This window comes from Leopardus geoffroyi, chromosome C1 (genome assembly GCF_018350155.1).
Source record: "Leopardus geoffroyi isolate Oge1 chromosome C1, O.geoffroyi_Oge1_pat1.0, whole genome shotgun sequence".
Taxonomy (NCBI): domain Eukaryota; kingdom Metazoa; phylum Chordata; class Mammalia; order Carnivora; family Felidae; genus Leopardus; species Leopardus geoffroyi.
Genome location: NC_059328.1, coordinates 1226583 through 1254296, shown reverse-complemented (window position 1 = coordinate 1254296; position 27714 = coordinate 1226583). Strand labels below are relative to the sequence as shown.

The following is a 27714-nucleotide window of genomic DNA, read 5'->3' as shown; positions in this document are numbered from 1 at the left end:
TGCCGGGACCGCCCCTCCCGCCAGAGCCCCGCCCGCCTTAACCCTTCACAGCCCAGCCCCGCAGTGGGCGGGGGAGGAGGCGCGTGCGGGGTGGGGGTGGGGTCTCAGTTGGGCGCGCCTGCTCTTTCAGCACTGGCTCCGAAGGCCACCCTCAGCTGCCTCTGACCTCCCTCCCTCCAGGCCAGCTCCCCCCAGCAATGGAATGCCCTCCGGTTGGCTGCCCCCGCCCCCGGACCACGGGGCCCCTCTGATCATTGCAGACGACCTTCCCCCGACCCCGTGGGGCTCCCCCAAATGCCCAGTGCTTCCAGGATGGCTAGGGTGACATTTCACTGGCTGCCTGGTTAGGGGTGTGTGCGCAGCATGACCATGAGGGTCCGGGAGCCCCTGGTGGCAGCCCCTGCCCCTTGGCATCCCAGCCCTTCCTGTGCCCCATCTCTGCCTCTCCCCACATTCCCTCAGTGAGCATCCTAAGAAGATCCTGGGGTCTAGGGTCCTGCCTGGGCCAAGCAGGGAGCCGTCTGGGGGTGGGGTGTGTGCGGAGCAGCCCCCACCCCTGCTCCAGCACCGCCTGCCTCTTCCTGGGGTGTGTTCTGGTTCAACCTGTGGCATCCAGCATCCAAGAGAAATGACGTTCCCCACATCAGCCACAGAGACCGGCTGCCCCGAGCCGCTGCTCGGCTCATGCCTCAGGTGCTGTTTCCAAAGCCGCCACTTCTGCCCACAGCCCTGAGGGTGGCCTGGGGAGGTCGACGGAGATGTGCGCGAAGGTGCTGAGGCAGCAGGCAGGCAGGCAGGCAGGCAGGCGGCAGGCCAGAGCAGGAGGACCTGGGGCTCCTCGGGGCTCCCTGAGCTGCCGCCACCCCAGGGTGTGACTGCCTCCTGCCAGGCCGGGCCCCCAGGTGTGGAGGGAGTGAGACACATGAGCCACCACTGGATCCTGCCCAGGGAAGGCCACAGGGCTGCCGCCTGGCTCCCTTAAAGGGGCAGCCACCTCCTTTGCCGCCCCTGGTGGAGCCCAGCCCCTCAGGCTCTAGGGATCTGCCCTCATGAGCTTGACACCTTGACCTTCCTGTCCACAGTGGTCACTCGTGCACTGAACAGGGTCAGGATCCCCGGGCCCGTGCGCACTGCAGTGGCACATCCTCCCTCCAGCGCCAGGTGTGACTGAGGTTCTCTGCTGGCCACACCGGGAGGGGGTCCTGCAGCCGAGTGTGGAGGGCTGAGGTGGGGTCTGCGGGGCCAAGAAGAGGGGACCAGGCCGAGCAAGGCACCAGCGCAATGTGCACAGACGACCTGCGGCCAGGAGCGAAAGCGGGGAGGGGCCGCTCCGGCACCACCACACCTGCGCTTTGCAAGTCCCCTCACACAGTCGCCACTGGGAAAGTGCCAGCAACCCCAAAGTCTCAGAAGAGGGGAAACCGAGGCAGGGAGAGGCGACAGGCAAAACCCAAGGAGGAAGGGAGAGCGGGTGGTGGAGAGGGGCAGGCAGAGGGGCCGGCTCCCTGGAGTGGGCAAAATGAGGTTGTGGTTCAAGTTCGGGTTCTGATGAATAATCCATCGGCAGGGCCGGCCCCACCCCCTCACAGCCTGGAGCTGATTTCCCCCAAGGGGCGGGGCGGGTGGGTGATTACCGGCGGTGATTAAAAGCCGCCTGCCGCACATGTTAATTTGCTTAAGATTCTGATCTCCTAAATCTCCTTTCTGGGCATTTAAGCAAAATTCTGTCTTTGAGAGCATTTGGCCTGGCTGGCAGTGGGTGGGGATGCACGTCTGGAAGAAGGGCCTGCCAGGCCCCCAGGAGTCTAATTTTCTTCTTGTTTGAAGAGGAGACCGGAATAAACAAATACCGACAGGGGGGCGGTGGGGGGAAGACAGTGAGCCTGGGGCCCCAGCCTGACCCCTTCTCTCTTGGGGAGAGGGGAGAGCTCATGCTCTGGAGCCCCAATCCTGCTCCCCGCCCCCAGGCCCACTGCCCCGAGCCACCCCTGCCCACCCCCGCCCCCCTCCCTGCCTCCCTGCTACCTGCCCACGTAGCATGGACACCCACGTCAGCCCAGACCCACTTCCTGTCTGGAGCCGAGGGGCTGTACAGAGGGAGCTGGGGTTGCAAGGGCAGGGCCTCCTCACCCCTGGAGACAGAGCCTGGGCCCGGATGCCAGGATGCCAGCTCAGGGGGTCTGCGTGTCAGGCCCAGAACTGCCATCCGCCCACCCCCACTCCCTGGAACTTCCAGATCTAAACCACCGGGCAAGGGCCAGTCTGAGGCTCAATCTGGCCATGAACTCCAGCTGGGTCCATCCCTTGGCTCTCAAGCGTGGCCAGGAGGAGGCCACTCCAGGCCTTAACACATGGGGGGCAGCCTGGACCTTGGGCCCAGAGTCCCTGGGTTCCCAGCCAGTCCTGTCGGTAGGCAGAGCTCGTCCCCCTCCGTGCCTCAGTTTCCTCATCTGCACTCATGTTCTCAGGACTGGGGTCTACACAGGCAGGCAGCCACTCACAATCTGATCCTGAGAGCCACAGACACACTGGGGTCTGCCGAGCCCCCTCCCCCATCACAGTGCTGAGCTTCCCCACCCAAAGCTGACCCTGAGGGTCCACACATGTTCTGTGAGCTTGCCTCATGCTTATGCACCCTGACCCTTCAGCGTGTTCATCTAGCTGTGCCCCAGCTGGCGGGGGCAGAAGGCAGGCCCACCGTCCACCAGCCAGCACTGCCCGTGCTCTCACGCTGGGAGTCCTATGGTTCCCAGGGACAGCTGTGACACGGTCTAGTCCCTGGTCATCTCGCAGGGGGGGCTCCCACACCTCTGACCCTCCAAAAGCACTGTTTGGGTCGCCCCTGTCATGGGGCAGCGTGCACTGACCAGGGCTCCTCCTGGCGTGCGGGGACCCCCAGAGGCCTGCGCGTACACGTGCGTGTGCCCAGGGGCTGGTGGGAGCGCACAGCCTGTGTCGGGATGAACAAAATGATATTTGGAAAGGAAAACAGCCCCGAAGAGAGACGGTGGAGCCTCAGAGACATAGGGGGTGGCCAGGGCACGGGCAGAGCAGAGGCAGGAAGGAGGAGTGTTGCCCTAGTCACTCCCAGCGTGGGGTGCCTGCAGCCACAGGACCCCGAGCCCCAGAGGCCCCCTCCAGCCAGGGGAACAGTCGGGGCAGCCGCCCGGGGACAGCAAAACCCAGCACACGCGAGCCCAGCACTGTGTGCCCTAGGCTGACCTGAGCGCGTCCCAGGAAGCACCGTGCCCAGGGAGGGGCTGGGAAGACCATTGGAGATGGGAGGAGGCATACACAGGGCAGTGCCCTGCTGGCTGTTGGGGACCCTGGTTCCAGTCCTGCTCTGTCCCGCCCGTGTGCCCAGGAGAACCCACACCCCGTCGGGCCTGCATTTCCCAGTCTGTGACCAAGGGAGAGCAAGCAGTTCTGAGGGGCCTGGACAGCCATGGAGGAAGGTCTGGAGAGCAGTAAGGGGCAGGGGGCACAAGGTGGGGGCACACCCGGGGCCAGGCCTTCTTGTACCAAAGATCCCACTGCAATGTCCCCTTTGGCGGCCACTGTGTGACACGGGGCCTAAGGACACTGCCTCGCTATTCTCAGGGTCACGGGCCCTGACCAGTGCCTGGGTGGCAGCCTCCGGGAACAAGAGGCTACACGCGATCGTCTCCCCACGAGTGCAGTAGAGCAGATGTGCAGCTGCAGAAAACCTCCACGGGGCACCTTGGATTTCGTATTCGGACTTGTGTCCTACATAAATCTCCAAGGAAACGCTTCCCCGATGGCCTGCTGCAGTAAACCAGCCCAACTACAGGCGGGCTCGGCCTCGATCGAGTCTCCCTGCACCAGGGATCCAGGGACACGGGGGGCCTCAGCGTGTCCCCTCTGCTCCTCAGAGTGCCTGAGTCAGAAGGACCCCCGGAGGCCACCGCGTCCAACCTGTTTGCTTTTAAGACTGGGAAACTGAGGTAGACGGTTCATAGCCAAGCAGAGGCAGACCCAAGACCAGGACTCAGACCCCGACCCCAGGAGTGAGTTCCAGAGGGGACCTCTGGGGAGATGGCTGGAAAAAGTGGACCCAAGCAGACCGCAGACGCAGATAAACCCCAAGCACAGAGGCCCTGGGCGGCAGGGGCTGCTGCTAAAACCTAGCATTCCCACTACCCCCAGGACCCCCGTGCCCGCCCCAAACAGGGCACGAATCTACCTCACGGGCCCCCCAAGCCCGGCTGAGCCAGCAAATAGCTCCGAAAGAAACAGCACTGAACTCCCAGGCAGAACAGAGCATGCAAATACAGCACAACAGGAAGGCCGGATGGATTTGGGGTCCGTGGAGACGGGGCAGTCGGGAGGGCAGAGTCCCTCTGGCCAGGGTGGTCAGGATCAACACAGCAGCCCCCAGGGTTGCTGGGGCAGGAGGGGAGATGGGCTCCAGTCCTCGGGCGAAGCAGAATGTGGCCAGAGCCCTGGGCCTGTAGACAGACCCGTGGGAGGAGGCAGGGAGAATGGGGTGATCCGCCAATGAAGGGATGGGCTGGCAGGAAATGGAGGCCACAGACAGCCAGAAGGACGGGGGCTTCTGGAAGGCTCTGCCTGAAGAGCCACAGCCACGCCCACATGTCCAGGCCCCCAGGGGCCTTGGCCCCGCCGCACACGCGGCATTCGCCCCCATCATCGTGACACCCTCAGCCACAACACCTTTCCACTCGAAGCCCTCCTCGCCCCCACGGGACTGAAGCACCCTCAGCCCTCCCCCGCTCCGCCAAGGTCATCAGGTCAGGGCCCTGCCCTGGGCCGTTGTGGTCCCACCGGACGGCCCTGCCTCTCTGCACCAGCCTGACCTAGATTCTGTGCCTGCAAGCAGCAGCCAGGCAGAGCCACAGCCGGCCTGGCACGAAGACAAGACGGCCGGGTTCCAGGGCCAACAGCCACACAGCCCCACGGCCACAGGCCCAGCCCACCCAGAGTCACCCCCAAGTCCCTGGCGAGGTCTGTCAGGAGCTGCCCACCGCCCGCCCCACCCCCTCCCACAGCCGTGGCCCACAGCAGGCCGGGCCAGCCGCCAGGGCCTGGAAACGTCCCATCAGCCTCACCGGCCCCTGAGCTGTGCCACCCTGGACCCAGGGATGGGAAGCCACTTGGCCACTTGCATCGATTAAAAACACAAAACTCCTCGAAATTAGAAGCATGCTCGTGCAGATGCAAATACATGCAAATCAGCCCCTGTCTCTGGCTATCAGGCCTGCACGCAGAGGGCACGTTTCTGGGTCAGAGGGAGCCACTCAGCCTGGAGCCCCCACCCCAGGGCCAGGTTAGGCTGCCCGTGCGTGCCCCACCACCCTTCCCTGCCCTTCTCCCTCCTCCCCGTCTGCACCCCCAGCCGTCAGTCCAGGTCTATTAAGCACCTGCCGTGCGTCAGGCTCGCACTCGGGGCCAAGAAGGAAGTAGGGAGCAAACCAGAGCACCTTCACCCTCAGAGAAAGGCAGAGCAACAGGAATGCGCCCCGCTCCTTGGGGCAGCCCTGGGTGGGGGCGTGCAGAGGAGCCCCCCCGAGTGCTGTACCCTTCACAAAGCCCAGAGAAGACCGGGCCACCTCACTGCAGAGCAGGAGTTGAGGGGGCCGGGGGCACGAAGAGAGGGCAGGGGCCAGAGCGTGCCGGCTGGGGTGCACTTACACTTGCCGTGAGCACAAGGCTGTTGGCCCCGGACCCGGCTCAGGGCACAGAGGAGCGGGAGTGGCAGCCCCCTCGCCGGCCAGCAGCACCCACCCGTCTCTCTGAGCCCAGGACGGACAGCGCCGGCACAGGGCATGCTCCTGAAGCCATCCTCGGAATGCTGCCCCCCACAACCCCCCCCCCGCACCGGGTCCTTCCACGACGCGCCCTGCTGTGTATGAGTTACAGCCGGACTGACTCCATCACCACGTTCAGATGCCCGTTCGAGGAGGGTTCGTGGGCAGAATGGAAACCATTTAAAAATTCTGGGTGGTAGCACATGCTTCTCCAACAGCAAAAGTGAATAAACACCTCGGAGAGGACTGGGGTTGGTGCAGAACTGGTCATGATGTCTCCCCCGGGGGGAAAGCGGGGAGGCCCTGGGAGGCTGCAGCTCACGGGGCCCCCGGCACGTGGGGAGAGCCACGCTAACTGACTGGCACCTGCAGGTTCTAGGAGCCCCACCCCCAAATGCGGACCAGGGCTTGGGGCCTGGGAGGGGGCTTCTGGGCTGACTGTTCACGGAGAGGGCTGGGTGGCTCCACGGGAACCTGGGACACCCTGGGTGTCATGTGACCTCACCAAATAAGCTGAGTGCCGCGCACCCATCGAGAGAGGCAGCCCCCGTGCAGGAAGACGGCCAGCCCACGTTACCACACACACTGCGACAGCCCCAGATCAGGCCACCCTTTGCACCAGAGGAGCACTGGTTGTGTAATGGTTGTGTAAGCACACATTAAAAGCCAGTGAGACTTGGAACACAAGAGGCTGCCCGGGGAGTCAAACTTGGCCTCAACACCATCTGCATGGTGACAGGTCTACGTGGAGGGTGTACCCACGTGGGAAGTGGGTCTGGGCTGGGGGCCTCCCTGGGGGCAGGGCCGTGCCACCCACTGCTAACCCCAGTGTTGAGAGCCAGCCGTGCCCAGCACACAACTCTTGCTAGGTATTTATCGAGTAGCCGCCCCAAATACAGTAGGGAGGGCCAGGCTGGGGAGGTGGCAATGCCCAGCAACACCCCCACCCAAGCCATCTCTCCTGGGAGATCCAGCTGCTGGCCTGCCAAGAGCAGCCATAGCGTGCTACCTGGCGAGAGCACAAGGTCTGCCTGAGAGGCCTCAGCCAGCTTCCCACTCAGAGTGACTGTCCCTCCAACCCCCAAGGCATTGGGGTCAGAGCCAGGATCTAGTCCCACCTCTGCACCTTCTAAGACGGGCAACGCCTTGGTCAAATAGCAGGTAGAGGGCGAACTCCCAGGGAGGCTGACACAGCCCAGGCAAGAGGTGTGAGCACACAGCTCAAGACGCTGGGGGTGTGAACACACAGCTCGGGGAGGGGAGGCTGGGGTGTGAACACACAGCTCGGGGAGGGGAGGCTGGGGAGGCTGGGGTGTGAACACACAGCTCGGGGAGGGGAGGCTGGGGAGGCTGGGGTGTGAACACACAGCTCGGGGAAGGGAGGCTGGGGTGTGAACACACAGCTCGGGGAGGGGAGGCTGGGGTGTGAACACACAGCTCGGGGAGGGGAGGCTGGGGAGGCTGGGGTGTGAACACACAGCTCGGGGAGGGAAGGCTGGGGAGGCTGGGGTGTGAATACACAGCTCAGGGAGGGGAGGCTGGGGAGACTAGGGTGTGAACACACAGCTCGGGGAGGGGAGGCTAGGAGTGTGAACACACAGCTAGGGAAACTTAAAGTGAGAACACACAGCTTGGGGAAGGGAGGCTGGGGGTGTGAACACACAGCTAGGGAAACCTAAAGTGAGAACACACAGCTCGGGGAGGGGAGGCTGGGGTGTGAACACACAGCTCGGGGAGGGGAGGCTGGGGAGACTAGGGTGTGAACACACAGCTCGGGGAGGGGAGGCTAGGAGTGTGAACACACAGCTAGGGAAACTTAAAGTGAGAACACACAGCTCGGGGAAGGGAGGCTGGGGGTGTGAACACACAGCTAGGGAAACCTAAAGTGAGAACACACAGCTCGGGGAGGGGAGGCTGGGGGTGTGAACACACAGCTAGGGAAACTTAAAGTGAGAACACACAGCTCAGGGAGGGGAGGCTGGGGAGGCTGGGGTGTGAACACACAGCTCGGGGAGGGAAGGCTGGGGAGGCTGGGGTGTGAACACACAACTAGAGAAACTTAAAGTGAGAACACACAGCTTGGGGCCAGAGTGTGAACTGGTAACTCAAGACCAGGATACCTGGGAGACGCATTTTCCTTCCAGCCCAGAGAGAGGCCCCGAGATCCTACTGACCCAGGTGTTTGCCCACCAGACAGCTAAGGGTCTTCACGGCCTGGTGGGAGGTGCAAGGGAGGCCCCTCCAGTGGCCCCGATCAAGCACACAGGACGGCGGGCTCGGAACCACAGCAGCTCCCCAGGCAGCGGGCACTACCCACGAGGGGCCGGTCCTGGGCATCTTGTCCCCATAAGCCCTCTGCTCAGCTGTCCTGAGGCCCTCAGCCCCACCCAGTCATCAGTCCTTTGCTTTCAGGGCCCTCAAGGACCCCGGGCGCCCTGGGGTGACAACGGGTCACACCCCCTGCCACACGGTGACTGGACCCCCAACACACACCCGCACAGCCTGGGGCGAGGCAAGCCAGAGGCGGACACAGTGCAGGGATCCCGGGGCACCGTGTTCCTGGCCTGCCTGCCCTGCTCCTCACCCTCTGCCCCCCAGTCTCCTGCCTACAGACTGCGTGGGCCCCCGCAGCCACCAAGTGCTACGCACACAAATGTTTATTTTTTTCTCTAGAGCAGAAAAAAGAAAAGACAAGAAAGAAGAAGGATGGCTTATCCGGAGGGTGAGTCACTGGGGACGTTCGAGCAAACTGCAGACGGCTCAGCCGCAGCACCCCCTGGGCAGGGCCGGAACTGCCCCCACTCCTCCCGAAGTGCAGGGGGTGCCCGCTGGCCTCCGGGATGGCAGCCTCCTGCGGCCAGTGCTCCAAGGACAGCCACTCCCTCGGGGGGTCCTCGCTGACCACCTTGTCCTTCTAGGTCCTTCAAGAGCAGGCAGCTGTCCAACAGCCTTGGCCCCCATCACACCCCTGGGAGAAGGGGCTACCCCTCTCGGCAAATCTGGCTTGTCTGGGTGTCTGAGCCACCTCGTTCATCTCGTGGTGACCAACCAAGAGAGCCAGCGGCACAGACAGTAGCCACTGTCAGCCGGCAACCAGGACAGAGGGTGACCCTGTCTCACAGTCCATGAGGCTGCTGAGGGGCACCGTCCCTGAGACCTCTGGTCCCTCGCAGCCCCCCCTCCATGACCAGGCTACCCCCCAACCCCAGAGAAGGCAGGGGCAGGTGGGAGTTCTGAATGCCACTCAAGGCCAGATCTCATGCCTCCCCCAACCGGGATGGAGCCTCCAGCTGGTCAGTACGGGCTGGGTCCTCAAGAGCAGCAATGACACCCTAGGAGCCCCCGGTGCCCCCCTGGATAAGGGCTGGCCCTTATCCCATCAAGGCACGATGGAAAAGCCACTCTGGCCAGACATGGGCACCCGAGGGCTAGAGAGGGCCAGACCCAGGGGTCTAGAGACAGCTCCCCACTCCTGAGGAAAGGGGCCGGCGTCCCAAGCTGGACAAGGAGGACCTGAACCAAAGGCTGAGAGAAGGTGCCGTCCACCCTGGCTGTGTCCCTGTTGTGGGAGCAAATCTGGCCCGGGGGTTTCAAGAAAACAGAACTGCTCCAGCGACCTCGTGTGTCTCCAGGAACAGCGCCCAGTGGTGACGGCTGAGTCACCGCCCGGGTCTTTTTAAGGCACAGCTAAGCACAAGGGGGGCAATTTAGGTCTTTTTGAGAAGACAGGACAGCGTGTGGTGGAGAACGCCAGGTCAGAGCCGAGCGAGGAGCCGCGTGCCCACCAGCGTGATGCCCTCCGGGCCCTGAACGGTGGGGGGCCCCAAGCTGCGGCAGGAGGGACTCGGGTCGGACCGGAGTGAGGTGCCCCCCGTAAGCGGGACGTGCATGGGCCTCCGCTCACTGGCTTGGGGGTAGGCCTGCCTTGCTGTATGGCTGGGCCGTCACGTCCGTGAGGGGTTGTGGCCCTTTGAGGGACTTCCCAGGAGGGAGGACCTACAGTCCCTGCCCCATCCGGACCTCCTGTCCCGGGAAGCAGCCAGAGGAGGGGCGAGTGGATAAAGGCTGTGTGCTGGGGTCAGGGAGATTGGCTGTCCTGAGCTCTGGTTCTAGAAGCTTGAAGACCCCAACTGCGTCCAGGAGCCCTGGGGGTGTGGGCAGGGAGGCTCTGGGTCTCTGTCGTTTCCCACCCATCCGCCTGTGTGTCTGCTGTCCTGAGAACACCCCCCGGAGCCCCTCCTCGCTGCCCCTCCTTGCTGCCCCTGGGTCGAGCAGCTGAAGCCAGCAGGCCTCTGCAGAGCACGGCCACTGGACCGAGGGGAGGGGACAAGCAGCGTGTGGCAGGCCCCGGGAGGTGGCGGCCGGGGCCTTCCTCCGTCACAGCCCCCACGTCGCCCTGGGCCCCGCATCCCGAACCACATCCCGGACCCCCCACCTCCGCCCGATGATCCCCATGCGATGGCACCAGTTTCTTACAGACGCAGAACATAATAATCCCCAATGATGCCAAGCCCAAAATAACCCCACAATGCGCCGCGTGCCGAGCTCCCACAGGAGAACGTAACTGAGTCAAGCACAGCTGTAGAACCGCTTTAAAAATACACAAAATGCACAAACACGAGGGCGCCCGCTTCCGCCCACCGTGCCTCCACAGGTAGGGGGTGAAGGTGGGGGCATGCGGGGAGGGGGCCCTGCCCCACACCTGGGGCCGACGGGAGGCCCCGGGGCGGCAGGCAGGGTGGAGGGGCGGACAGGCTCCCCGAAAGTGCTCTCAGGCCCTCTGCCTGCCACCCTGTGTTTGGCAAGCCCCCTGGGAGCTCCGAACCCCCAGCCCTCCCCAGCCCTGCTCCCAAGACCACACGGACAACTGCTCCCCCTGGTCTCGCCCAGTGCTGGGCCTGCAGAAAAGTGGAGCAGCCCAGGCCTCTACCTGCCCCTACCCACTCTCCTGGGCTCCCTGCCCACACTGGGGGTAGCGGATGGGCCACTGCGTTGTGGGGACCTGCCCAGAAGGGGCAAACGTGGGCCTGCAGGGTGGCCAGCCCTCCACACCCGTCAGCCCAGTCCTCTTGGGGGCATCCCTGGCCCCTGCCCCGGGCAGGTAGACAAGGGGCCTCGTGGGCCTCCTGTGCCTCCAGCCCTGGGACAGCCAGCACCCAGTGCCAGGTCTCCGGGCCTCGGCTGCCACAGCACAGGGCCTAGGAACGGGCTGGCTCTCCGCACCCCATGGCACCAGGGGCTCTTCCTCCTGCAGAGGCCGACCCAGCCCTCGTGAATGGCTAGAGAAGCCCACAGGTGACCACACCCTCCCCCCACACTCAGGAGCCTCACCCACGAGAGCAGCTCCAAGGGCCCGACTGGGCCCTACACCCCAGGACCCTGGTCGGGAGGGCTGAGGTCGGCATCAGGCCACCCCCTTCCAGTAAAGGGACTGGGCTCACACAGGTGCAGCCCAAAGAATGTAGATCCGTGGCCTTGGACAGCCAGCCTCCACTGAATGACGTCAGTGCTAAGCGGACCCTCCACCGCAGCCCACCCACCCGGAAAGCAGCCACGCCAGGCCACACACACCAGGCCACCCCACTCTAGGCCACACTATGCCAGGCCACACGGCACCAGGCCACATGGCACAGGCCGCACCTCGCCAGGCTGAAGGGTGGCTGAAGGGAGGGCTGGATGGGTGAAGGTGATGAGAACAGATCACAGAAAGAGTGACGTGGACAGTCTGCTCAGCCCCTCAAGACAAAGCTCTGCCCAGAGAAGCACGAGCTGGCTTTGTTCTGGGGAGCCGACCCCCCGCCTGCCCCTCTGTCACCCCCAAGCCCATCAAGGCAAACGGAGGTCAGGGTTGCCCCCCTTCACTGCCTGCTGGCTGAGGCAGGCAGCCCCCTGATGCTCCGGGGTTCTGCTGCGGCCCGGAGGAAGTGGGCCAGAGCCTGGTTGCTCAGGAACTGGTCTGGCAGTCACGGGATCTGCTCTGCAGCAGGCGGCCTGCGGAGAGCTGCACGGCGCAGGAGGCCTCGGCTCCAGCCTGGGGCCGAGCGCACGGGGAGCAGCGCCGCCCGGACCTGGGGAGCCCCCCGGGAGCCCAGACCCCCTGCCCGCCCCCAGCGAGGCTCAGACACGGTGCTGGGTGAGGAGGTGTTTGATCTTTGGGCTCTCGAGAGCGTCCCTCGCTGAGGAGTGCAGGAAGGGCTTTTCCGCCGGGCTCTTCCCTGATGCCGGCCGCAATCCTGGGGACACGTGGAGCACAGCAGCCTACTGCAACGGGGGACACAGGGACCCACTGCTGGGGTCTGCCGGAGTGTAGACAGGGCATCCCAGGGGACTGTCCAGGGGCACGAGGACCCCGGATGGCGGCAGTGGCACACAGACATTGGGCCTGGCTTTTCTGTGCTGCGCGGACAAAGGGTGGTGCCCAGCAGGGCCTGGAGGACCGGCCCTGGGGGCCCACGGACGAGGTCGGGGAGCTGTCCACTCCTCAGTGCTGAGATGGGGAGTCAAGGCCCCCACAGCATGGTCAGCGCGTCCGGGCCCCATGAGCCCCCTCCCCGAGGGAAGGAGGGACCAGCACCGGACGAGCTCCTGCCTGCTCTGTGCACAGATGCTCCTGTTTAAGCAGACAGCACAGGGTGTCACCTGCTCCACTGCCTGCTGGCAGGTCGCCACGCCCAGCCTCAACGTCCTCATACTTAAAACGGGGCAATAACAAGACCACCACTGGGAAGGCTGAAAATAAAACGCAAAAGGGGGGTCTCCCAAGACCAGGCCGGTAGGCCAGGCCCCCGGAAAGGGTGGCCTGCACCTGTTCCTGGCCGGGAGCCCCAGTCAAGCCTCTATCCCTACCACCTGGGAACCATTTAGGTACCTCCCCAGGCCCGCCTGCTCTCCTAGGCAGAAAGGGCTGGGTGAGTGACCTATAAGCTCTGGGGAGAGGGGTGGACCCTGCCCGGCCCCCCGCCGCTCAGGGTAGCTGCTCTGAAGACCGGGGGGGGGGGGGGTGGGCAGAGGGCAGCAGCAAGGGCTCCCTGTCCTAAACAGCCCCTCTCTCCCGGGCTCACTCTAGGCCAGCGGCTGCTGCATTCGAGCCAAGAGGAAATACTTTGCCAGCTGCTCTCCTGCAGGCAAGACCAGCCCTGGGTCTCTGCCCCCTCCTCCTGTAAACCCGGGTGGCTCCCATGAGGCAGGACAGAGTGACACCAGGTCCTGGTAGGGGGACACTGGAGGCCGGCGGCCCTTCCCCTAGGGCGCCGGAGGGGTGAGGCACGGTCCCCAGGCCCTCTCACCCGCCTGCCACAGGCCTGAGGCAGAGCAAAAACCTCACTTTGCCGGCTTGGCATTTCTGAAGGGTGACACAGATGCCGGGGCCTTTTTGTGTGAACAAACACTCCCGCACCAGCGTGCGGGCTGACAGCATCTCCCCACAGCTCTGGCTGCCAGCATAGGCAGGGGGCAGAGCTGGGGGCCCAGAGCACACCATGGTCTGGTCTGTGGGACAGTGGGATGGTGGGACGCCTCTGACCTGACCTTCACCGACCCCTTCCCCCTCTGTGATGTGCTGGCCCAGCCCCCCCCCCCCCCGCCCCCAGGAAAGAGACTGACTCGGAGTTACTGGGGCAACACCCTCTGCTCCCCCAGGGCAACTGGCCCTTTCAGAGCTGTGCAGTCAGGGGTGTCCTGCCACTGGGCAGGGGTCCCGGCCTGCCTATGTCCCCCCATAGGGCTGCCATAGGGCTCCTGCACAGAAATATGGGGACTGTGGCCTTAGAGCCAGAGGGGCTGGAGGGGGGCCAAGGGCAGGGGAAAGGAGTCCGCGTGGGAAGCAGGGTCCACGTGAGACCTCCTCCAGCTCCCAGAGTTAACTGGGCCTCCTGAGATCCACCTTTATTAACCACATTCTCCCTGATGGTTTCTGGTCTGTCGCAGCTCTGGGCTCCAGGCCTCATGCTGCGGACCCCCCAACCCTCACCTCGGAGGCAGTGGGGCCTGGGGAGTGTGGTGGTGCCCTGGCCTTGCTCTTGGTACACGGGGCCCACGGCCGCCCCGCCTGGGCTGTCCTCAGTTGTACCTAAGTCCTGCTTCCAGATGGCCCAGCAAGGGCCCCCCAGAGCCCACCTCCTGGGAGCTGGCGAGAAGCCCCTGTCTCGGTGGAGCAAACACAGCTGGCACGTCCCTCACATTCCCTATGGGATGAGGGCCTGGCACTCGGAGAGGCCACTGTCTGGCCTAGGAGCCCACAGCCCAGGGAGTGGCAGGGGTTTGGAACAGGCCTCGGCCCCACCCTTGGCCTCTGGTGGGTCCCCAGGGGGAACCAGGTGGGGGTGAAGGCCTTCAGTGGGACCAGGCTTGTGAATTAGCCCTCTTTCTATTCTCTGGAGGCTGCAGGAACATTCCACAAGGTCCATATCTTGGTTCTACTCAGGGGTCCAATCAGAGGCTCTGAGAGCAGTGGGGCACTTTGTGAAGGAGGTGCCCCAATACCACTGCCACACACGGCCTCCAGGCTCGGCCACAGAAAGGAGACAGCAGAGAGAGCTTGGCCCCCGCTGGCCTGTCCCCTAGGAACCCTGGGGTGCACAGCCCAGCGGGTGGGCACCCTGGGCTCCCCAGCTTCTCTCAGGAAAGCCCAGCGGAGTCGCTGAGGCCCCGGGTGCGAACAAGCAACCCTGCTCGCGCTGTCCCAGGGAGCATCAGCCCAGGGAAACTGAGGCCTGCACGCCAGAGGCTGAGCCAGCCGCATGACTGCGCATGAAAGCTTCCAGCAGCTGCCCTCAGCTCTGGGCTCCCCAAATGGAAGCGGGAGAAGCAGAGGACGGCTGGCTCTCCAGGGAACAGCTGGGTCCTGGAGAGCACCAGGGCAGGCTGGGGGGAGGCTCAGCCCCTTCGGCCACCGCCCGGGGAGTGGGGGAGGGCAGCGGTCACCAACCGCGGCCGGGCCAGACCACTCATGCGCTGCCCACGGCACACTGCTATTAGCCCATTTCACAGTGAGATGTTCAGGGGAGGCCCCCTGCCCAAGGCCACACGGGGGCTGGTGGCGGAACTGGGAGCTGACCCAAGTCTGCCCCCTGCTCTGGGTGTCCTCCCAGCCCTGGACCGGGCCTGGGCCTCACCGGCCAGCCAAAGCCAGCCTGCAAGAGTGGGACCCTTCATGGACCTGATCTCCACTCCCCACCCACCGTGACACCCAAGTTTCCTTGAGCGTGGTTCTCCGGAAGGCAGAATCACCCGGGAGCCTGTTTAAAAGGCCCACTTCGGTGGAAACGGCCCAAACCCTCTCAAGTCTGCATTTTCCACACTCCCAGGCAACACATAAAGCCTACTAGACCTGGAGAGCTGCTCAGGGCCACGCTGGGGCCTGGGGTGCCTCCTTGGAGAAGCTCTCGGGTGCCCCAGGGGGCTGTCAGATCCACTTTGGTACAGAGATGCAGTTGAGGCCCCAAGATACAGACAGCAGGCCTCAGCCCACCAAAGCTGCCCCCCCTCCAACAAAGTAGCCAGTCTTGATGAAAGGGGCATTTGGGAGACCCCACCCCTCGAGGTGGCCATGACCAGTGGCTGGCAGGACCCGGGAGCAGCCGTTCACTGAAGGAGGGCCCATCCAGGACCTACCTGGCCTCCACATGCCCCTGGAGGCCAGGACCCCCAGGCCCCCTCCCCACCTTCCCCTGGGAGCCTCTGGAGGCTGTGCCCAGCCCAAGGAGAGCCTGGGGTCCTGGGGACCCAGGAGGCAGGCCAGTCAGGGGCTCTGGGGAGAGCAGCTCTCATGCACTTAGCACATCCTCAGCCCGTGGGGCCCAGGGTGTGAGATCCAGGCCCCTGCCTCTGGCCTGCCGGTGTTTGGGTAGGGGGTGGGGCGCGTGCACAGCACAACTATTGTGGAGGGCTGAATGGTGGCCCCTATGAGATGCATCCACACCCCAGAACTTATGCAGAGAAAGGTCTTTGCAGGCGTAACCAAGTTAAGCATCTTGAGATGAGCTCATCCTGGATTGCTCCAGGTGGGTCTTAAATTTTTTTTTTTTTTTCAACGTTTATTTATTTTTGGGACAGAGAGAGACAGAGCACGAACGGTGGAGGGGCAGAGAGAGAGGGAGACACAGAATCGGAAACAGGCTCCAGGCTCTGAGCCATCAGCCCAGAGCCCGACGCAGGGCTCGAACTCACGGACCGCGAGATCGTGACCTGGCCGAAGTCGGACGCTCAACCGACTGCGCCACCCAGGCGCCCCTCCAGGTGGGTCTTAAATCCAATGACAAGTGTCCTTAGAAGAAAAGGGGAGGACGCACAGGGGGCCGAGCCACGCGAACACAGAGGCAGAGGTTGGAGGGGAGCGGCCACAAGTCCAGGGATGCCAGGGACCCCAGGGTCTGGAACAGGCAGGAAGGATCCTCCCTCAGAGCCCCGCAGGAGTGCAGCGCCGGGTACCCTGGTCTGGGGCTCCCAGCCTCCAGACCAGGATGGAGGTTTGTGGTCATTTGTTCTGGATGCCGCAGGCACCGAGCAGCTCTCAGGCTGGGCTGGAGGGGCGTCTCACACGGGGTTCGTGGAGAAATCAGCCTTTCTGATAAGATGGGTGCCTCTGCTGGTCTAGCTGCCGGAGGGGGGGGGGACGGGGCACCCAGACAAGGTCCACTAAGGCCCAGGGCCCCGGAGCCCCCAGCGCTGGCAGGGAGCTCCAAGCTCTGCACGAATGACTTGGTCAGAACCCCAAGCTCCTTAGAGGAGGACCCAGGGGAACAGCCGGTTAGGTGACCGCCACGGGTAAGGGGAGAAGGGGAGGCGAGGCTGGGGGAACCAGGTGCCTAGCCTGGGTCAGAGGCCTCCCTGGGCTCGTCCTGTGAGACGGACCAGAGGGACGTTTGGGATTCTGCACCCCCACTTCCCTGCCTTTCTGTCTCCCCCGGGTCGGCAGCTCAGGCCACGCCGTCTCTGGCATCCCCATCATGCCTGAGTCTCCCGCTGGCCCGGCTGCCGAGCCCCATCAGCTGGCGGGAAGGGCCCCTCTCTGAGGACAGCAGAGTCTCTGGACCCGATACGCCAGCCAGCTCACCTCCTTCCCCTGGGCAGCCTGGGATTGAGTGTATGTGCACGGGCAGTGCCAGGGTACACAGGGGTCAGCGGGGACAGGGGGGAGGTGACGCAGCGGGTGCCGACCCCACAGGTGAGTTGAGTGTTCGGGGCCTTTCCCACGCAGATTCTGGGCTGATCGGACAGCCCTGCCCCAGACCCCCCCAGACCCGGCTGGTGTGCCCTTGAGTGCCTCCCGCCCCCCGCCCCGAGCCTCCCACCCACGGGGGGGCTGATGCACAGTAGGAGCTGAGGAGACAGGTGAGGAGCCTGCTCTGTGGGGGCGGAGACCCCAGCATCGATGCCCCAGAGGCTGCTGGGAGCACGGAGGGGGTGGAAAGAAGGCAGGAAGAAGAGCCTCGAGGGGCCGGTGGGGACAGGGGTGGGCACCCTCCCCAGACCACGGTGCCCGGGAGAACACACATGCACACCCACAGGGGCCTGGGCCAGGCTCAGCGGCCGGGAGCCCAGGGGCTCTGCTGACCTCAGGCCCCCTCTCCACAGCCCAGGCTGCCAGTTCCTTGCTGAGCTAGGTGACCAGGCAGCCTCCTTTGTCCCCTGTGCCGGGCGGGCGGAAGGGACAGAAAGCTCCATTCGTAGCTGGCTGGCTGCTGCCGCTGGAGCCAGCTCCCCGAGCCCTTCCTCCCTGAGCTGTGCCTGTTACACAACAGACCTAAGAATAATCCAGAGGGCGGGCAGTGCAGGGGGGACGGAGCTGTCCTGCCTCCCGGGACCCCTCAAGCTGGGGGTGGGGGGGAGGGCCGATGGCACAGCAGCCCTGCTTCTGCCCAGGGCCTGAGGCCATCTGGAGGCGCGAGGGGCAGCGGGGTCGCACCCACCCCCAGCACCTGGGAGCCCAGGGGCTGGCCGGGCCCCAAAGGCTCAGGGCCATCCGTACCCAGCGGTCCTTGGGGTCAAAAGGCCCGACCAGGCCTGCAGCAGAAGCTGCTTTTCCGGTGGGTGTGATCCCGAGCCCCCGATGGCTGCGCCCTCCCGGCGCACAGGACCCGGGGGGCTTCGGTGGGCACGCATGCAGAACGGGGCGGGGTGGGGGGAAGGCGGCCCGGCAGGGACAGGGGCGCCCACCGGCAGCCCAGCCCGTGCCCTGCCCTTCGCTGGGGCAGGTGGCAGGCAGCCTGGCAGTCAGGCCAGACTCCCTCCCTTCTGGGGAGCAGGCGGCGGGCGGATGGGACAGGTCCCAGCTAATGAAGTAACAGAATGTGTACAAATGGGCCCATAGTTCTTCATCTACTGCAGACGTTAAAAATTAAAATCCAATTACAGCTCCCAGTGTCAAACCTGGCTCCTGCCACGTAAACCAATCCGTGCGCGTGGAGGGAGGGGGAGGTTATGTAACCTGAACTCCCAGCTTCAGGGAGGGCCCGGGTGGGCCTGACCCCCCCCCTCCACCCCACTAGGAGGGTCCTGCAGGGGGTCAGAAGTCCCTCTGGCACCTGTGGGACTCCACAGACGCGGCTCAGACACCGGAGGGGGAGGTCCCTGCCCGATCACCTTCAGGAGGGGGCACTTCCAGCCCGCCGATACCCTCCCTATGCTCCTAACTGCCCCCTGACGGCAGCCCCAACAGCTCTGCTGGTGGCCGGATGACAGACCCCACCCCAGCTCCGTGCACACTTCATAGCTCAGGTGGGCCAGGGTCCAAGACGTCCAGGCCACCCGGCCCACCCTCTGGGAAGCCCCAGGTACGGTGGGCCTGCCCACACGTGCTCAGGCCGAGTCCCCCCACCTCAACCCCAAGAAGTAGCCGCTCTCTTGCCTCCCGGGGCCGAGCCACAGCTTTGGGCCAGGACAGGGCTACTGACATGCTCAGCCTCAGGGAAGGGGACTGTGAGGGCCCCTCCGTCAGCCAACGGCACACACCCCGCCTGCCACACGCCGGCCTCCTTTCCGGAACCCCCGGACTCTCTCCATAGGGCCCCGCACAGGATGTGGGCCTGGGTTAAGTACAGACGAGGGGGTTGCTGGGGGCCCCAGAGCCATCTCTTCCGTTACACCCGGCGGGGGACCGGAGCTGGGTCCTGGGGCGGACAGGCAGGCTCCTGACCCCACTTCTGACCCGCCCCCCAGTCTGTAGCGCCTGAACTCCCTTCCATGGCTACAGCTCCCTGATTAAGTCTTTGGGCTCAAAAGACCCCGCTAGGACTCAAACGGGCTCATGACAGAAGCGTTGCGGCAGGGTGGCCCAGGTGTCAGGAGAGCTGAGCATCACCTCTTACAGATCAGGGCATAGGGCACAGGGAGGACACGAATGAGGTACAGTTCCAGGGATGAGGGGTGGAGACGGCCATGGGAGAAAGGCCACCCGGGTGGGGAGTCAGTGGTCATTCTGTCTGCCTCAAGGGTCACTGGGTGTGTGGGCGGGGGGGAGGCCTCTTGTTCCCCCCCGCATCTCCCCTCCGCCGGCTCCCAGAAGCACCCACCTCCCCTAAGAAACGCCCCGTCGCTCTGCCAGCAGGCCCTGAACTCCAGAACAAGTACTGCTTCCCCAGCACCAGCGCCAGCACCCTTCAGACAGCCTGGGTAGGGCCATCCCAGAGCCCAGCTGGGTCCCCTGTGGGGGCAGGTCCCCCACACCCCAGCCCCTGCTGGTCAAGGGCCAGAGAGTCTCACCTGCAGCCAAGCGGCCGTACCCACTCCAGGGAACCACATCCCACCCAGCACCTCACCACAGACCCAAATGTCTGGGGTGCTTGGGCTCCATCCACATCCAGTGAGGGGACAGGGCGCCCTCTCCGGGCTCAGCAGGGCGCAGTCTGAGCACAGGGTCACAGCCCCAGCGCGGTATCCACCCTAAACCTGGAGAGCAAAGTTCGCAGGGAGGTAGCCCCAGATGCCTCCGCCGCGCACCTGCGGCCCCCAAGAGAGCCCAGGACCCCTCACCTGCCCCCGCGATCCCACCCCGCCCCCTCCAAGATCGGAGCCCTCCCTCCCGGGTCCGGAGCTCGGAGGCCCCTGGCTCCACCGCGGGCGGGCCGAGGCAGCGGGGCGCCCCCTCTCCGCGCGGTCCCCGACCCGCCCCGAGCAGCGGCGCCCCCGCGCGTCCACCGAGCCCGGGCGCAGCACCAGGGGCGGCGCGGCACCTACTGTGCTTCCGCGGGGCGGCTCCCGCGTCCATTGTCTCCGCGGCGGCTGCGGCTGCGGGGGGCAGCTGCGGCGGGGGCGCCTTCAGCAGCCGGCCTCGGGCTGGGGCTCGGGCGGCATCGCCCCGCAGGCTGGGCGGCCCGCGGCGGGCTGTGCGCGCTGACACTGCGCCCCGTGGAGGCGCCGCGCGCGAGGAGAGCGCTGTCACTCGTGCCGCCCGCACCACACCCCCTGCCCGCCCCGCGCGGGGAGGGGGCCGGGGGCGCGGGCTCGGCGGCGGGCGCCGAGCCGGGCGCGGGGCGCAGAGTCGAGGGGCGCGGGGCGCAGAGCTGGGCGCGGGGCGCAGATCGGGGCGCACGGTGGGGCCAGCAGGCTTTCCCCGCAGAGATGCGGCCTCGTCGCTCCCCCTACCTCCCCCTACACGCCCCTCCGCTTGGCCCCAGGCGGTGGGACCGGGAAGGGGGCGGACCAGACCGAGAGCCGCTTCCCCATCCAGGGGCCGGGCGCTTGCGGAGCAGGTGGCTCAGCGCGGCAGCGAGACAGGGGTGTTTGCCAGGCTCTACCCCTCCCCCAAGACGTAAGGTGGCAAGCGCAGAAACCTGCGTAAGTATCTGGACCCGGTGGGCAGATCCTCGGCCGGGCACTAGGCGCCCCTCAGTTCATACCAGCGGGCAGCGCCCTGGGGGGGGGGGGGGGGGGGGGGGAGGGGCGCTTAGCGCTGTCTTGGAAATGTGACCCCCATGCTAGAAACAGCACCAAGGGCAAAGTGGGGGCTGGCCCACTGCCTCCCCTCCCCAAACTGGCCTCGTGCCCCGAGGGGGCCACGGCCTCAGCATATGTCCCCCTCACGCAGCTCCAGGTCTCGGAGGGCCCCAAAACCTGCCGCAGAGACAAACCCCGAACGCTTGGGGGCCCTCCCTCATGGGACCTTCCCATCAGACCAGGTTTCCTGGGATTCCTCCACCTCTGCCCCCACCCCCCACTCCCTCCTGCAGCAGGTGGCCGTGGAGGAGGGGGGAGGCAGGTCAAGAGAACGCGTCCAGCTGGGCAACGGTGTGCAGAGGCCAAGACTCCCAGCAGCTGGCCCTGGGCTCCCTGACAGCAGGAGACAAGATGCAGAATCACGTCCAGCCCCCCAGAGACCCCCAGTTACCCTAAGTTAGCCTCAGCCCCCCACAGACCCCCAGTTAGCCTCAGCCGAACCCCTCCCTGCTCCGGGCTTCAGTGGCCCCGGGTGTAGGACCCTCTGGTTTCTAAGGTTCTCTGCACGCCCCTCCCCCCCCCCCCCCCCCCCCGACAGCCCCAGGCTAGGGGCTGCTGCTGCGGCCTCCTCCCCGCCCCCACCCCTGACAGCAAGAGCTGGGCTGAGTGAAAGGGCAGACCCACATCACACGGATGGGGGACGGAGCCTCTTGGAGCCTGCAGGAGCCACACTCGGGCCAGGACGAGACTCCCGCTTAGGGCCCCGTGACCTTCTGTGACCACACCGTGGGTACCCACACTCCTCAGCCTCGGAGACATCACCGCAGCGGCCGAGCCGGGCCTCCTTCCGCCCTTAGCTCATCCCGGGGCTCTCCAAGGCTTCCCCAGACGGACAGCCCTGAGTGCCCCCGCCGTCCCTGCCCGGCTGAGAGCCCTGGCTGGGTGCAGGCCAGAGTGGGCAGCACCTCCAGCCATACCCACCTGCACACCTCCCCCCTCCCTCTCCCCCACAGCGTGGGGCTCAGCCGGGGGGGAGGAGGTGGCTCGCCTCTTGGGGGCACAGACATCAGTCCTGGGGGCAAGGCTGCCTGGGCCACGGCAGGATCCCAGCAGGCCTTGGGGATGCGGCCCCAGGGGGAAGGAAGGGCACCCACACCGTCTGTGCCCGGAGAACAAGGCCCAGGGACAGACAGATGGAAACCAAGGGTGACAACGAGAACAGACAAACAGACACTGGGCTCCTCTCCCTCAGAGCCAAAATTGAGATGCAAATTGGAAACCACCAGGAAAGAAACCTCCGTTCTGAGCCAGAGACACCAAGCATTTCAAGAAGGAGGGCGAGGGATGCGTGGGCAGGCGGGGCTCAGGGCCTCCGGGCCGGCCGGCCACGCAGCCAGAGAGAGGCCGCCGCGCACGGTGGATGATGTGTACACGTGCCCGCTGTGACCACCAGGCCCTCTGGAAGTCGCCCCGGCAGCCAGGACGGCCCGCCTGCCCCCGTAGCCCTCCATCGCCCCCACTGAGCACAGTCCTAGCCAGTCTCCCAGACCCACTCTGGCCCCCCGCCTCCCCCAGGCTCACCCCACCCGTGCTCCTGGAACACGGGCCTGAGCAGGCGGTTCCGGGCCCCAAACCTTCAAGGGCTCCACTCTCGGGTCATGCAACATCAGACCCTCCAGCCTGGCACCCAGGGGGCCCAACTGCATGGTTTCCAGGACCTAGAGCAAGGGTGCCTCTCTCAGGAAGCCTTCCCTGCTTGCCCTGACCCTCGAGCTCGCCCACTCTGAGACCGCACCATCCACAGTCTGAGCCAGAGAACTTCACACGCCTTGTCACAAGGGCCTTGCCCTTGTTTTGAGTCTCGCCGCCCAGATCATGAGGTCCCTGCAGGCAGGGCAGGGACCACGTGCCCACTGCTCTTCCTACACACGCCGGCTGGGCCCAGCTTCGGGCAGCTCAGGCGTGTGTCTGCTCGGCCTTGGCGGAGAGGAGTCCAGCCAGACTGACCAGCTGCCCCACGTACACGAACACTGTCCCCATGAGTGGCGCTGCCCGGCTCCAGCAGTAACGGGCGCCGGGGGACGGCAAGGACACACGGGCCCAGAGAGGCGTGCATGCAGGCAGCCAGCGGCACAGCGAGTGTGGCCCGCGGGGGGAGGGGGGGGGGGGGCAAGCGCGTACGCGCCGAATCAATAAGCCTAATTAGGTAAATGTGCAATTCTCGACCGGCTAAATTTAGGAAGTGTGTGTTTCATTTTTCAGCAGCATCTGGTCTTAAGACGTCCCGTTCTCAATCAGAACTCAAGACAGTGTACGGGGATCAGACCTCCGCTCCCCCCGGCTCCTGCTTCTCAGGGAACACACAGCCAGGAGCCTGGGGACAGCCCTGGTGCCACCAGGCATCTCCCATGGGCACGGGGTTGGGGGGGCGGGGGGAAGGTGTGGGCAGCCTGGCCCCCGGCGCAGGGCCGGGCTGAGCCACCAAGACCCCCCCACCAGGCATTTTCCTGTCTAGGTGGTGCCCACCGGAGGAGGGGTGAGGACCCATCTCTGATGAACCAGAGGCCTTGAAAGGCACTGCCAGCCCTCAGGGATCAATGCCTCCCAATACCACCTTTTCTTTGAGGGAGACACTGAGGCACAGAGAGGCGGCCCCAGGTCCCGGAAGACCAGGTATCCGGCCCCCAAAAGGCCTCTCTCACTGGACAGGGGTGGGTATTTCCATCTAACTCTGGTAGGACAGGGAAGGGCCCATAAGCTGGGTCAGGGCTGGGGCGAGCCACGTCTAGTATGACCATCCACACGGTCAGAGTCTCAGCTCCTCCAGGCCAGCCCAGACCCCCCGGCAGGACAGCCCAGGTCTAGAGGGTGGGGGGTGGGAATGCTCCATGATGCCGCGGCCCCCGCGGGGCAAACCCACCGCAAGGTACCCAAGACAAGAGAAGGGCGGAGGCGGGTGGCGGGAAGCACGCAGGGGGTTGGGGAGAAAGTGGTCTCCGAGCCCTGCAGTCCGCGGGCCGCGGGGAGGTCCCAGGGGAGCTTGGGAAGGAGTGGGGTCTGGACACCGTGAGTGGGGGTGACCCCAGGTGGGAGGGGACCTCCCGTCTCTGGGGCCAGTGGCCACACTCAGAGAAGAACACGCCCGCCCGGCCGGATGCCGCGCTGCCTGGCCACTACCCGTCTACTCTTTCGGGGCCGGCTGGAAAGAAAGGCCCGGAAGACCGTTTCACCCCACGGGCCGGGGCCGGCTCGCGCTGCTCCCTCCCTGACTGCTCCGGGCACAGAGGCCTTTGCCAGCGCATGCCGAGTGCAGGCACACAGGGCCAGCCGGGCTCACCCCCACGCCTTTCCTCGGCCTGCCACAGACACAGGGCCGGGATGCTCCTCTGGCCCCAGGGGGAGGGAGGGAGGAGGGGCCCTCACCTTGGTCCCTCTGAGCCCAGCAGGCAGTAAATTCAACCCCGCGCTGGGCACAGCAGGAGCCCCAGGGTCAGGCGGTGCCCGGACCCGGCCTCCTTCCTGGGATCGGCAGGTGCAGAGCCCCCTTGCCCTCAGGCCCTACAGCGAGGAAGCTGCTCCCAGCGCTGCCCTCCCCAGGCCCCCGAAGCAGGGAACCCTGTCAGGGGACCCCCTTCACAAACTGGGCCCCTCCCAGTCCCTGCACAGCGTGTCCCCCACCTGACAAACACCTGCCCAGCGTCCGGCCCCAGGGAAACCCACGACAGCTTCTGTTCGGCTTGATGTCGGCTGGGCTGGCTCCCTCTGGCCGGCCAGGGTGCTCAAAGAGCCAGCCCCCAGCCCGGAGGAGTCCCAGGCCCACAGCCCCAGGCTGTGGGCTCCCCGGGCCTCACTGAGGAAATGCCCCAAGCCCGGGTTCCTCCCTGCAGGACCCCCAGCCACGGCACCCCCGTGGCCTGTCCACCGGCCTCCAGACAACCTGTGGACCACGCCCGACTCCATCCCTGCCTGTAACCAGTGACCCCTTCCCTTCTCCCTGATGTGGAGCCCCCCTTCCTGGCCCAGCCCTGGACCCCTTGCTTCCCCGCGGACTGGGCAGGAAGGTCTCAGTCCGTCTGCCAGCAAAGCCAGGCCTCTGTCCCAGGGCCCGGCACAGCCCTGGCATGTGCTGGACTCCAGGCACGGGGTGGGCGCCCAGGACGTAACCACTCATGGCTGCGTTCACCCAGCCTGGCCAGGACTCGTGACAAGAAGAGACTCCTGAGGGGAGCGTGTCCCTGCCCAGGGAGTGACGAGCCCAGAGCTGTCATTGTCCGGGGAGCTGGGCCACTCCCCCCAGCCCCAGGTGGCCCTGAAGGTGAGCGCACGTCCAGCCGGCCTGGGAAGACCCTCCCTCCTGCTCCAGGCAGGACTGATTCTGGAAAGGCAGCAGGGAGGCCACGGCGTCCTACCCGCCCCGCTCCTCCCGGCGCTCGGCAGCAGGCTGAAGGCGGGAGCTTCAAAGAGTTTGGCGAACACGGCAGATGCCATTGCACGCAGCGGGAAAGACACGCGCCTCCAAGGAAACGGCCAGGGGCTCAGACCCAGACGCGTGCGCAGGAGGCTTGCCCGCGACATTATTTATGACGGCGAGCACTCACAGGTTTCCTAGACGCTCGTGGCGGCTGCAGCGGCCACATTCATCGGACCGGGAGGCAGCCATAAAATTCAGGCTCCAGGGGCGCCCGGGGGGGGCTCGGTCGGTGAAGAGGCCGACTTGGGCTCAGGTCACAACCTCGCGGTTCGTGAGTTCGAGCCCCGCGTCGGGCTCTGTGCTGACAGCTCGGAGCCTGGAGCCTGCTTCGGATTCTGTCTCCGTATCTGTCTGCCCTCCCTCCCCCCGCCACTCACGCTCTGTCTCTCAAATACATGTTAAAGAAATTAATTTTAAAAAATCAGACTCCAGATGAAAAGGCAGGGGTTTGGGGGGGAAGGTAGACCAAGCCCCGGGGAAGGGCTCCTCGGGGTCGGCGCAGCGTCTGGAGCACAGAGCCCCGCGCACGCAAAGCCCCCACGGAAGGTGCCGGCAGGGGTGACAGATTCGGTCTCTTCTCCACATTTTCCCGTATTTTCCAAATCATCTCCTCTGACCAAGTTTTGGTTCTTGCTTTCATATTCAGGCAGGAAAACAAGAATTAAAGCAAGGTTACCAGCACAGAGCTGGCGGGAGGTCCCAGAAGCAGGGGCAGTGGATCCGAACACACTTTCAAGTGGGAAGGCGCCCGCGTCCGCACATCCTGCCCCGGCCTCGTGGACACACACTGGCTTCCCCCCACCCCACCATGGCCTCTCCAGCCCCAGCTCTGTAAAGACACAGGCCTGGATGCACACCGTCGGGGGCAGGGGAGCACCAGGACTCCTCTGCTCCAAGCCCCGCTGTGCCCCAGCAGCCCCAGCCGCGCACTGGGGATGCCCTGGCTGCTGGCTCCGCCCACGCAGACAGGTGCCCGGCAGGGCTGGCTGGCCCTCAAAGGCCTGGGGACACAGGCGGGCAGCTGCTCCTGGTGCACACACGCCCGCCCACCCGAGGGACCTGGCCATCTCTGCACCCTTGGCCCGTCGGGTCCGACCCTAGGACCGCGCACACCCAGCAGCGTCCTGGCCCTCCTGCTGATCCTCCCCAGCCTGAGCCCCGTCTCTGGGAATCTTGCTGTGTGAGCTTGAGTTAGTGACTGAGTGTCTCTGAGCATCACTGAGCTGCATTAGCTCCTCAGCACATGCGGAAAGGAGGGAGCCGTCCTCAGCATCGATGGCTCAGCATCCCGGGCCCCGTGTCCCCGCCCCTAGCGAGCTGCCCGGCTGCTCCAGATGGCCCGTCCTCACAGACGTGAGCGCACAGAACACTGGGGCTCTCCCACCTCAGCCCCATCTGTGCACCGGGTGGAGAAAGGACGCCACGGCTTGGGACTCCCCGCAAAAGAGAAGGGAGCTGCCACCACAGCCCCTCCTCACTGGCTGAACGTGTTGCACCTCGCAGGGGCATCCAGGCGGCTCAGCAACCCGGGGAGGCATCCATGACAGCCCCCGAGTCGGCAAGCGTCCCCAGGATGTCCCTTAGCGCCAGGCCTGCCCCCACCACCCCGGGTTCCTTTAAATTTTTTTTTTAACGTTTATTTATTTTTGAGACAGAGACAGAGACAGAGCACGAACGGGGGAGCGGCAGACAGAAAGGGAGAAACAGGCTCCAGGCTCCGAGCCGTCAGCACAGAGACCGACGCCGGGCTCGAACTCATGGCCCGCGAGATCATGACCTGAGCCAAAGTTGGACGCTTAACCGACTGAGCCACCCAGGCGCCCCTATCCCCGGCTCCTTTAGAGAAGCCCTTTGTGGATCTCCTCTCCGTGAACGCCACATGGGAGCATGGATGAACCTGATGCCCCAGGCCCCTTGCACCTCCCAAAGCACAGACCCCAGCCTCCAAAGCCCTGGAGAGGGTGCCAGTCTGTGACCAGGTGGCCACGCCCACTCAGCCCCCACAGGAGCCTAGCCGCCCCCCCCAAACCCCCCCCCCCTCCACCCAGGAGAGGCCCTTTGTGTCTGTCCAGCCCAACTCTGCCTGTCTGGCTCCACCCCTTCCTGGCTGGCATCCACGACCCCAGAGGCGTGAAGAGGCCGACTGCTTCCCAAACCTGGGAGCTCAAGTCTCCACCTCATCCCACTCTCTGGATGCGGTAGGCATGGCGCCCGGCACCCCCAGCCCTTTACCTGTGGGAGGGGATTAACTGGCTCTCAATGAGACCCGTTACCACGGACACACGAGAAGTGGGGTAAGCAATCTGCCGTGGGCACTGCCACATTTCCTGACACCGTCCCACTGTTTCTGCCTCTGGGGCTGGGCGCCATACGGCCCACCCCGCCCCCAGCTCCGGCAGGTAGCTGGGTCTTCTCCCCCTCCAGAGTGGATTAAACCGGAACTTGGGGGCCTGCACCCCATCGTGGGCACGGTGGCTGTGAGTCCCAGTGAGGGTGGCCCAGAGCAGGTGCTGGGTGACGGCACAGGCTCCGTGCAAGCCACCGACCCAGGTCCCGAAGCCCAAGAGGCCAGGGCCCCAG

At 65.3% G+C, this 27714-nt stretch overlaps 1 protein-coding gene across 2 annotated transcripts in view; it reads right to left on the bottom strand.

Moving 5' to 3' along the window:
* The window catches only part of PLCH2 (phospholipase C eta 2), a 69869-nt gene that overhangs the window by 38310 nt on the left and 3845 nt on the right, over positions 1 to 27714 (bottom strand). The window contains exon 1 of one of the 2 annotated variants that reach the window (XM_045475357.1): positions 19965 to 20445. The exons of the other annotated variant lie outside the window; for it this stretch is intronic. Coding sequence (XP_045331313.1) covers positions 19965 to 19995 — 31 coding nt within the window. The 5' untranslated portion in view covers positions 19996 to 20445. Of the gene's footprint in view, positions 1 to 19964; positions 20446 to 27714 lie in introns of those variants that run through there. 2 annotated transcript variants of the gene reach the window in all.